The 12,160-nt window shown below is 29.7% G+C and overlaps 1 protein-coding gene across 1 annotated transcript; it reads right to left on the bottom strand.

Annotated features, from left to right (window-relative positions):
• Window positions 1–7,081: 7,081 nt before the first annotated feature.
• LOC100162963 (peptide transporter family 1) lies at window positions 7,082–11,676 on the bottom strand. Its single transcript, XM_029489538.1, has 7 exons — window positions 11,499–11,676; window positions 9,687–9,796; window positions 9,475–9,600; window positions 8,793–8,901; window positions 8,553–8,681; window positions 8,137–8,241; window positions 7,082–7,473 (listed from the first exon to the last, which is right to left on the bottom strand). Exons 4-7 carry the CDS (start codon window positions 8,850–8,852, stop codon window positions 7,294–7,296), a joined length of 474 nt encoding a protein of 157 aa, XP_029345398.1. The 5' UTR covers window positions 8,853–8,901; window positions 9,475–9,600; window positions 9,687–9,796; window positions 11,499–11,676; the 3' UTR covers window positions 7,082–7,293.
• Between the last annotated feature and the right edge of the window lie 484 nt (window positions 11,677–12,160).

The raw sequence follows: 12,160 nt of genomic DNA, 5'->3' as shown, positions 1-12,160 counted from the left end.
GCTCATGATAGTTTAGTCAAAGAAAAGTTTGGGAACCCAAATTAAAGGTGAGTATCTAAATACTGTAGTATTTAGTTATACAATATAGTATTTCTATATTAAAAACCGAAAACAAAATATTAATTTTAGAATTTTGTTCGATCATACTTTTGGTTTTGACGATAATATTACATTCACCAGTACAGATCACACCTCATTTACTTCGTACTCTCTCAGTCAATTTCGAGGGATGAGCTATAAGGCTGTTAAAGTAGGAATGTGCAGGAAAGCTATCTGCAGAACTTAATTTTGAATATACTGTCATTATTTTTTATTCAAATATGCATTTTACCAACACTGTAAACATATTAGTCATTACATTTGTTTTAAAATTTCCCTAAAAATGATTTCACCAAAAATTTCAAAAACTAGTAAAATATTTATTGCAATGGTTAGCAACAGTTATCCGCAGCGCCCAAGTTCGTAAATATAACATTTTCGAATATAATTTAGATTTAAAATAAAAAAATAACAAATATACCTACTTCCTATGAGGCGCAACTGGCTTTTGGTACTAGTTTATCGACATATAGACGAGCTATGTGAAATAAATTTGATAAATTTTAAACCATTTCAATCTGGTATACCTATTATTTGTATGATTATAAATCAATGAAAAGCTTGTCGGTACCTAATTGTTTCGGCATTTTGAATGGGTAAATTAAAATAATTAAATCCAGTACGTACGACAAAAGGCCAAATAATGTCTACGAATAGTATACGACTAGTTGAATACCTATTGCTATTCCTATTGCTTGATGGTAAGTGCATGTGACTTGTGGATGGAGGTGGACATGTTATTTTATATTCTTAGCAGATCGAGAGAGCTGTCGGTTTTACAATGATTATTCGCGTTTGTTTTTTTTATAAACATTTCGTTCCGGGGAAGTAAAATAGTAGGTAGGTAAAAAATGTTTTATGCAACACCACGCGTACGTAGGAAACAAAACACACGCCGTGTTTATAGTTTCTGGAATTTCTAAGTACGGTTAAAAAAATAAATCGTGAATAGAGATGGGAAAAGACGAATAAACGTGAGCAATTGGTGAATCGCCCATATTTAACTGATATATGTAACACGTTTTTGAGTGTAATTCGTGTACTGAAGTTTGGAATAGTTTCACGAAAATGATTATTGTTGCATTTAAATTTGAAAAAAAAAATAATATTATATCATGTACCACATATTTTGCATCGAGGTGAATAGAGAGTGTAGGGCTCTAATAGCTTGGGAGACTATAATACGTTATTTTAACTTTTCGCTATTCTGCAACTTTTATACAAACACATTTTTTTTATCATTATTGTTTCATCATATTATTATGATCGGTTTATTTCTTCTTTAGCGTGGGCTGTGTCTTGTTTAATATTATGCAGTCGAAGATAATTTTAATGCGTATACGCGGTGAGGAGGTATAGGTATATAATACTAAAATACTAGGAAGATAATATATGACAAGATATTATTCAAATGTATTTTCTCTTAAACTTAACTTATGTTTTTATATTATATTTTATTGAAGTTTGAACTATTAAATTTGTTTTGACTTTTGCTCTTCTTGGAAATTCAAATACCTGTATTTGTATTATAACTGATGATATTGTATAGTCAATGTATGCACACACATGAGTACATATTACACGGCACGTGGTTTCTATTTACACAACTCCAAACTTTTACTTACAGGGCGAACTTTTTGCATACACCATAAGTGAATATTTACAAAAAGTCTACTGTATATAGATAAGTGATAACTCTTTACTATATAGGAAATTTGCTACCTTCCTAAAGCCAATCGTGTAATTTTGATGAAAAAACTGCCGAAGCCTACTATTTTTTTTTTCAGTTATAATTAACAACAAAATAAATTTCATATAAATTATGATTTCCACTAATTTAAAAATGTTGGCGTTTTAAGCTCTTCCAAGCCCATTCTAAATTGCGCCCGTGCCTAATTAATACTACAATATATTGATTCGTTGTATACTTTTGAAGGTTGAAGGTGTTTTGAAGGTTCGTATTATATTATACAGAGTGTAACAGAAAGAACTGACCAAAAAAAAAAAAATGTATGCTACTTAAACGTATGACAAAAATTGATAAAATTATAGTATCAGTAAATAGTTTTAGAAATATACCAATGTTAGCAAATTTCCAAAAATAATATTTTTAAAAAATGTATTGCGTTCCAAATTAATTAAATCAAAAAAATATCGATATTTGAAAAAATTCTAAAAAATAAACTACTTGATTTAGATAAATGTTTTTTTTTTATTATACGTGTAACGCGAGTGCCTATAAATTATAACTATATCAAAAAATATTTTTTTAAATATTGATTAGAATAAAAGCCATTCCAAAAGTCAGTTCAATCTGTTACACTCTGTAAATACAGACTAATACAGTATAAATAAAAACAGTTTTCTAAAACAGTCGATAGAAATTATGTTTGTTCATTAATCATTAACTTGAAAAAAAATGTTCAACACTCCTTTTTATCTAGTATATTATACAATACTACAATTTCACACTCGCAGAATAGCCATTAGCCTATTGGCACTAATTTGTTATTGGTATTGTAGATACCTAGCCATTAATATTTATATAACGATCTCGTTGTCGGATCTCGGATACCTATTTATAGTATCAACTATTTGTTTACAGATCGAAAAGTAATGGAGGAATTCAAGAAGGCGTTGAAACTCCAGGCGAAGCTATACAACGCAGACATGGCTTACGTCAGCATATCGACATTGGACGTGGGTAGAAAGTATCCAATCACTGATTTATCCGAAGTCCAGTCGGCATATTTGTGGTTTGCGCATATTGGTTAGTCTTCAGGGAAATCGGAGCATATTGAAAACACATTTACCATAAATCTATTAAATTGAGTGATTCTTAAATAAATTGACGGTTTCATTAATCAGGGTAGAAGGTCGGTTCACTATTTAATTTACTAGGGCGTAAAATCTAATGGAGCGTATAAAGTCGATTTTGAATGATTGCGGTTCAACGAGTTTATTAAGATTGTTTTGAATTTTGATAATTTTTTTCGAAAAAAAATTAAAATACGTGATAGGTATAACATATTTTTTCTATGTCTAAAATATATAATACAGAAAAACATAATTTTTATGTAAGATTAATGTATTAATATTTTGTGAAAAGGTTATTATACTCCTCGCGGGTTAAATAATAATATTATAAAAAATTACGAAAACTTTAAATACAAAATTAAATTGTTCTTGTTTTCGTGACATAATTGCCTACGATGGTGTTGATATATTATATGAAAATACAATATATTATATACTTATACTTGCTATAAGTATATTAAAAAATAAAATTATACGAATTTTAAGTGGTATCGTTGGAGCTTCCTGATTATAACGATAGCGTATCATCAGATTATTTATTGTAAGTGATAAGTCTAGAAAAAATAAGCTTAGAAATTACATAATTTTATGAAAAATAATAATTATTAGAAATAATTAAAGACGATAGGACAATAATATCTGTATTACAAAGGTTAGATCATTACGACATTGATGGAGCAAGGGCCAAATGTAATAATTTTAAATTTATAGTTGCAACTTTGAAGTTATAACGATAGGGCCCAGATATTTATACACTTAATAATATTATAGAATATGCACGTCATATTTATATAAAATATCCATATAATATATTTATATATACAACATACATTATGCATATCTCATTTATACGAAAAATAATGCTCGGAAATGGCATAAACAATGTACAGTTGTTGTGAGATAATGTTCATAATATTTTATTGAAAATGAAACAATTTAAATGACATTAATAGCAAGTGATAAACGTAGTAATTATATTTTAAAATATTCATAAAATGATAAATTTATGAGTCCGATTGTTTGATTATAAAATAACTAAATTATTATTTTTTTAATATTTATAAAATGTGCAAATTTTATGAAATTATCTAGAAATCTAGAATATATTATATTTTATACTATTAATAGTTTTACTAAAATATGAAAAACAAAATCATAAAATTTTCAATCTACGCATATTTAATTAGAACTATTTTAAGTCAAGTGTAGAATTTTAATAATAATAAGGATTTGCATTATATCAAATAGAGGTTTTACTTATATCTATTATTATTTAGAGATCGAGAAATCGGGAGTATTTATCGATACGACGGATGAAAATATCATCTGTAATTCACGAACGATAAAATTATAGGAGAATGATGGTAGTAGGTAGTCTTTTTCCTATATAATATGAATTTGATGAAGTCGATCAACAGTTTTTGTTTTTCAGTTTGTATATAAGGTTAACGTTATAACAAAAACAAAATGTCTACAAGTATCGAACGAAGGACCGAAATAATTTTAAAAAGTTTAATAATTTTGTGCTGCTCTCAAATCTTATTTCAGTGTAACGTAAAGTTTTGTTGATTTTATATCATCCAAACAATAGTGGGTATTGGCTTTATTCTCATCAAGTGATAAGAAGATGACGCGATTAACGGCCGTATAAATATAGTTTCCATTGTAAAAATAAATTGCTTTTTAATAGTTTTATTTTCCTGAAAAAATATGCAAACACAACATAATCAGTCATACTATTTACCAAAACAAAACAATGTGATATTATAATAGTTTGAGCAACTGTTAAAACCACTGAAAATCATACGCAATTGGATTGAAAAAAATATTAAAATATAATTAAAATAAATTTTGTTTCTAAATAATATTGAAGTTTGACATAGCGATGTGCCTATATTGCCTATACGTTACGCCTTCACAGCAGTCCACAGATTGTTAATAATTATTATTGTGTATACGGTTGTCTGCAATACTATCAATATCGGCTGTATGCTGTTATCAATAATGACAGTGACTAGTGTGTTAATATTTTATTGATATACACCGATAAACCTCACTGAAAATAAACTAATAATATTAGATTCTACAGGACACACAATAGACCAGAGTATAGTTAAATATTGATACGACTATACAATTTGAGCAGAATCTATCTAGGTGATTAGAGATTACCTACCTACCAAATTTGAAATTTCCCAACGTTGATGTCTGTGAATTTTTTTCAGGGCTTAAAACCGATTCCAAAATTATAGGTAATCGGCTAATTTTTTTTAAGAACCGGTTACCAGTTATCTTGTTCTGAGATGTGCCGTTTACCGGTTACCGGTTACCTTACACCACAATAAAAAAAATGATTACCAGTTACCGATTTTTAACGGTTTCTAAAATATTTAAATAACCGCTTACCAATTTTAAGCGGTTTAAATACCGCTTTTCACATCACGTTTTTTCGTTTTTGTTATCAACTATGAGTTATTTATAATGATGTGTTTACACTTTTCATTAAATTTGTTCCCGTGCCTTCGATAATTCAGCGCTGCTGTAACGCTTGGTCTGCAAAACTACGCTGCTTGTGATATATAGCGTTTTTTAATTCATCACAACCTAGCAAACCAAACAGCGGTTCCATCATGTTAGAAACATACTGGTTAAATGCATCATAGAATTACTGATAACACTTTATTGATATTGTTTGTAATCGAATAAACGAATCACTGAATAGCAAATAATAATAATAATAATAGCAGGTAATAGACAATAGTGTAATACTACGATAAGTAGTTAATATAATATACTATATCTTAAATCGTGGTAAATACTAAATCATATGATATATACTTGTATATTATATATCTATATTATATACAATGAGTACTTTGTAGGTCATAAAATATAACCATGTGTCCATGTAGGCTGTATTACGGGAAACGGCCATAGGGAATTCCAGTAATATTAAGTAATCAGTACAGAATACAGATATAAATATATAATTTTTAATTTAAAACATAAAATATAAAATATAATATATACCTATATATTATCTTATAATATGCATAAACAATATACCATTACGGCATTACCCGTATGCCATGTATGTATTTACTATTTTCTGTACAATTATATCATAAACAAAGTGATCTCTTTATACTGATAAAGAGAATATTTTTCTACTAAATAAAGTATAAAAACTATAAACTAAAATAAAAATAAATAATTGGTAATTGGAACAAAGTTTTTTTTTCCTCGTACTGGTTACCGGGTATCGCTAAAATAACGATTTTCAGAAATGTCGATAATTGGTTTTTGTAATATGAATTTATAAACTTTTGTTAATCGGTTACCGGTTTCCGCTTTCCAAACAGCAGATAAATTAGAAAACCGGTTTAGGGTTTGCAAAATTTATGGTTTTTTACGGTTTTCGTGAAAAACCGGTAAACGATTTTAAGCCCTGATTTTTTTATTATACTATAGTCTATAATTATATACCTATTATGTAAAAAATACAAGTTTAAATAGCATACAAATATATACCGTCCAGATATATCAACTATTATGTGCATGCCGTGTTGAGTCTGTTACCGAATGACGTACGATCGACCAGAATCGAAGTGGAGTCGGTAAGGTGTAAAGCCGATTATAGTAACTTAAGCTGCCGTACTGAAAAAAAAAAATTGAAAGATCTCGATAAGTACTAGAATTTAGAAGACTAAAATACAGCTAAGTTCCGTTCATGCTACGTTCAGATTGACTGTCTTAGTGAGTAGCGAGACAAACCGCAGCGTGGTTTCAATCTTATTTATAACAATATAATATAGATTAAATATTTTGGGTCGATTCGGACGTAACGCCGATAATGTTTAATATCCTGTTTTCGTGTATGGTCTCTAAAGTACTTTATCTATGATAACTATTTCATCTTGATAAGCCTAGGCTAGGCTCCGAGTTCCAAAATATATAAACAGATAGGTTTGTCACTTTGTAACAATTTAATTTAATTTAATTATTATCTTAAACGAATGATTATTGTATTAGTACCTACTCATAATCTATTATTGTCCAGTATTCGTAGTATTATATAATAGTTGTAATAATATCACTATTATATTATTGTTCATGGGATCAGATTAACATTTAATTAACAGTTTAATGAATAAATCACCCATTATAATATAACAATGCGTTTGCTATTTATTGTTGTGTTGATCATGTGTATTCTGTTAGTATAATATATTATTTAATATCTCGTTGAACTATAATCGAAAAATAATAATATATTTACAAAAGATAACGATTACAATAATAAATAGATGCAATTTGTAATTAGATTAGATCAATCCGTATATGCAATCAGACAGAATGTATTTGAGCATTTCATGATCACTTCCCATCGAGTTGAAGTCCGCTTTGACTTGTCACAACGTTATCGTCGTCGTCGTGGTCGTCATTGCTGTCGTTTAACCGTTGTCTGAAAGCTTTGTATTTGTAATTATAACTCAAATAAGCCAATAACAATGTATCGGCCAGCATGAGTCCGGAGAAAAATAGATATTCATGTACCTAAAATACGATATAGCTTTTAATTATTGTATACAGTAAGGTAAAAAGATACTTTTTAAAAGTACTCGAGTACAGACACAGATGCGTATTTTGAAAATTGTTTGAAATACGTATTTGCATACTCAGTAAAAAAGTATTTGAGTACAAATATAAATATTTTCAAAAAGTATTAATTATACATCGATACGGTAAAATTTCTTATAACATTTTTTGTTCGCTTTTAAATCAACTGAACCAATTTTCATGTCTTATGTTAAAATTGTATGGATATTTTACACCGTATAATTTGGTGTATCCTTAAAAATCACCTGTTTTCTTTGTCGAAAAAAAATATTTTACATTTTTGGTTGAGAATCATTCACATTAAAAAATATATTATCATACAGACTCAATTGTTTTTAAGGGATTACAATTAAAAAAGAAATTATATAAACTAAACAGAATAAGTATAATATGAAAATTAGTATATGCTTTTAAATACTAATAGTCCAAGAAAGCATTTAAAATTCTCTGTCCATATTGTAATGTTATCAAAAACATAATTAAATATTTCCACTCAAATACTTTTACTCGAGTAGGTACTTCAAAAGACCGCATTAAGTGCATTAATATTTAAGACGAAGAACTCGTCATCGTCGACAGGGCTGAATATAATGATCTCACTTGTTTATGAAAAGACAAAGCCGAAATAACGACGACCACTAGGTTTCCTATCGACTGAGTCATCGAGTAACAGGCCGATATGAACGATTTTATTCTGGGCGGCGCCTGCGTGAATAGGAATAATAAATTAATCATTGTTGTTATAATCATTATTACTGACGCAGACAATATTGTGATATTTTGTTTTGTCGTGCGAGTTAAACCGACGGTATATTTTACGTCTTAACGGGCATTTTAGATCGAGCACGTGCATTATTATTAACGTCATAAAAAAGGAGATCGTATATGGATATCTTGGTCGACATAATATATTATATAAACTTTTAGTTATGATGTTATTATTAAATTGCACGTGCGTCGGTCCAATTATGAACGGATAGACGACAGGGAATTATTGCTTGCACGTGTCGACTTACTTCGGTAAACGAAAATTCAATCGACGTGGCGATAAAAATCACGTCCGCGACAATCATACACACGTACTGCGGTGTCTGCCATAAAATGTGCAAGTAGTTGCCTTCGTCCGTAGCGTACAATTTTGATTCCTATAAATTCATTGACAATGATGAAAAGATTACAACATATTGATTTGCCCACCATAATTATTATAGTTTTATCGTAGTTTGCGTTTTTTATTAAATATATTATGGTTTTACTATGCCGTGGCTGCCGCCGTCGTTGCGTCTTATGACGAGTGTATATATCGTCGCTGGCATGAGATTTATATTCGACGATATCCGTTCTTCTCCGTGTAATAAATAATAGCTAAAACAATTTAAATTCAATAAATTACGTTTTTTGACGTTTGAAACGGCCTACAATCCAAAATCCAAACTCAGTCTTATACAAAGATACTTTTAAAAAGTATTCAAGTACAGGTAGGTACTGATACAGTATTTTGAAGAGTTTTCGAGTACAAATACAAATACTTTATTTATAAATACTTTCAAATAATTTCAAATCTTTTACAAAATCTTTTTTTTACCATTTAAAATAGCAACTGAACCAATTTTCATATTTTGTGTTAATTGTGTAGAACATTTTACACTGTATAATTTAGTGGAACTTTAAAACTGACAACTGTTTTATTCGTCTCAGTATTTAAGTATAATAAATTCACAGTAAAACAATATATGGTTATACATTATACACTCAATTTTCATTTTTATTTTACGTAATCAAAATTAAAATAGAAAACATATAAGCTAAACATAATTATTGAAGTTTTTGAAAAGTAGTATTTGATTTTGAATTCAGATATTTTGAGTAAGTATTTAGAAGTATTTGAATTCTTTTACTCAAATACTTGCTGCACAGCGCCCAAGTGATTGCGCTTACTTTCCGACAGCCACCGGTATGAAATTTTCGTTTGTAAACGAAGATATGTTGTACGACAAGTGATTTTTCCTGGCGTGCACCAGCGCAAGAGACCCATTCTTCTCGATATCATCGCCAATTACGATTCTAAAAAAAAAAGGAATAGAATATTGTATCGGCCGTCGAAGAGACAAACTATATATCACTGGGTATAGTATGAAAATATTCCCTACCTTAAACTCGGATGGCCATTTTTAGGCTTTATGAAATCGTCGTAATGATCGATACGTCGTAATTTTACTTCTTTATTTGCACTGTTGGACGTTAGAAAATATGAGATTGACTAGAAAACCAAAAAAAAAATACACTTTTATCGTGCAAGACTATACACCGTCCTCATATTGATTATAACAATAAATTTAAGAAAGTCAGACAACATTATATCCCGGTCTGTGAAATTAGTTGTTTAATTTACGGAAAAACTTACGAAACTAATTTCGATTCTTAGTTGTTGCTTAAATAACTTTGACTCGAAGCTTAATTTAACCAACCAAATTCCATTTGCATAAAAAATATCCCAAAAATCCTGACGGAACATTTTTTTTTAAACAATTCGAAATTTTAAATTTTACATATTTAAATTTTATTTGCATTATTTACATTTTTGTTAAATTTTGGTGTTTTACATCAATTCATCCCAATGATTCGAAGTCCATAGTTTACAATAATTTAAGACGTAGATAAACTATATTAATGTATTAATGTCATGGAGAACAGAATATATACATTGCGTTCGATTAACTAACAGAACCGCAATAATCTAGGTTAGGTACAAAACTCATAAATTATTTACAGGTTATCATTTATATTATTATGCATTTTTAGAACAAACACTACAACTTTAATTTAATTAAATTAAGTTTTTAGTTTCGGGTTAAAAAAAAACATATTATTCACCTCTTTCTGTGTCTCAAAAGGTTTTTTGAAACACTATACAAATTAACAGAACTCTGTTTATAATCATTTAAAAAATATAATACTGTGATTGGTTGCAAATACATACAATTTATGGATTTGAACTGTGCATCAATATAATTAAACTCAAATATCAGACACTATTAAAACGTTTAATGTAGAACAGTGTAAATAGTTGCATACTCGTACCGTTAACTGCATAGACATAAACATCAAACGAGCGTATAATATTATTAAAGATATTATAAAAAAACTTTGACCCATCACTCAGGAAAGTTTACTTAAAAAGGTCTTGATATTTTAGTTTTATCAAAGCAAATTACATATATATATTTTTTGCTAAATAGTTGAAAACAATGTAGAAGCGAACAGACAGAGTATTACAATTTAAATATCAAGGATTGATTATAACGAAGGATAACGATGTCAATACAGAGGTTTCATCAAGGATTCAACAAGTTAATAAAGGATATTATGGACTAGAAAAAATATTGAAATCGAAGTTTCAATCCAAAAACCTAAAAATAAATATGTACCTATATGACACTATTAAGACTACTTATTGTTCTATACGGCTCAGAAACGTGGGCGTTGAGAAAAACAGAAGAATCAAGACTAATGATATTCGAAAGAAAAGTTCTACGGAAAATTTACATCCCAGTTTTCTATAGCTAAACCAATGAATGGAAAAAAATGCATGATGATGAACTCAAAAGACTTTTCCAGAAGCCGAATATAGTTAATGAGATGGCCAAACGAAGACTAAGTTGGGCAGGCCATGCTTGGTGCAAACAGGGTACTTAAGTCAAACAGGTGATTAAAGAAAACCCTATGGGAAAAATACCGTTAGGTAGACCTAAGCTGAGATGGGAAGATGGTGTGAAGAGAGAAGTTGAAAGGATGGAGCTTGGTACCAATTGGACAGAAGCATCGGAGGATAGGGTAGGTGGAAAAGTTTATCGTTAACGGTATGGTCTTAAAGGCCGAAACTAAGGAAAAAGAAGAAGAAGAAGAAAAAAAGTATAGAAGCGAACAGACAACATCAATATTGTAATATATTGTGATCTAACCTCTCCTTTGGATACGGTCACGTTAGTGTCCAGATTGTCGTAGTTAACGTACGCATCGCACGATTCGTTCAATTTCAGCTTTATGTTGACGACGCCTTCGTCGGAATTCAGCGTGTACTTGAATTTGTCCGAGCCTAGTGGATCGATGTCGTTGTTGCCCACGAACTTAACACACGAGCGTTACAATCGAAGCCGTTATATACAACGAACTGTCCTTCGGCAGTCGGTATCGTAGTGCTGTCGCTCTTGAGGCTTGAACGATAATCGGTACAAAGTTACAACATTATTATTATTATAATTATTTATCTGGATATCCGTTAGTGTCGAGTTTCTCAAGAGTCGTGAAAAAAATTTGAGCTAACGAGGTTTTCTAGTACCTACGCAGTTGAGGTTTGAAAGTAAATACTTCATAGGCGACCGCATGTGCCTGCAGGCCTTGTTACTCTATGTCAAATCCTTGCGTTATTGACGCGCGTTGACAACGTTGCCGACGTAAATGTTTTGCCATATTTCTTTTATATTATGTTAGAATCTCGACTACCACGCTCAATGCTCATAGACAATAATAGATACATGGATGGTACATACCATGTTAAAGTGTGATCGATGACTATAATAGTTACCAAAGTGGTAAAGTGGTTATTAATAATTGTGTGAACGCG

Source organism: Acyrthosiphon pisum, chromosome A2, assembly GCF_005508785.2.
Source record: "Acyrthosiphon pisum isolate AL4f chromosome A2, pea_aphid_22Mar2018_4r6ur, whole genome shotgun sequence".
NCBI classification, from domain to species: Eukaryota; Metazoa; Arthropoda; class Insecta; order Hemiptera; family Aphididae; genus Acyrthosiphon; species Acyrthosiphon pisum.
This window is presented reverse-complemented; position numbering and strand designations above follow the sequence as displayed.

Coding starts and splice junctions, on each gene's coding strand:
- LOC100162963 (XM_029489538.1), bottom strand. CDS start 8,852: ATGCCAGCGACGATATATACACTCGTCATAAGACGCAACGACGGCGGC. Junction 8,242..8,552: donor TTGAATTTTCGTTTACCGAA/GTAAGTCGACAC, acceptor CTATTCACGCAG/GCGCCGCCCAGAATAAAATC. Junction 7,474..8,136: donor CTTTGTCTTTTCATAAACAA/GTGAGATCATTA, acceptor ATCGTATTTTAG/GTACATGAATATCTATTTTT.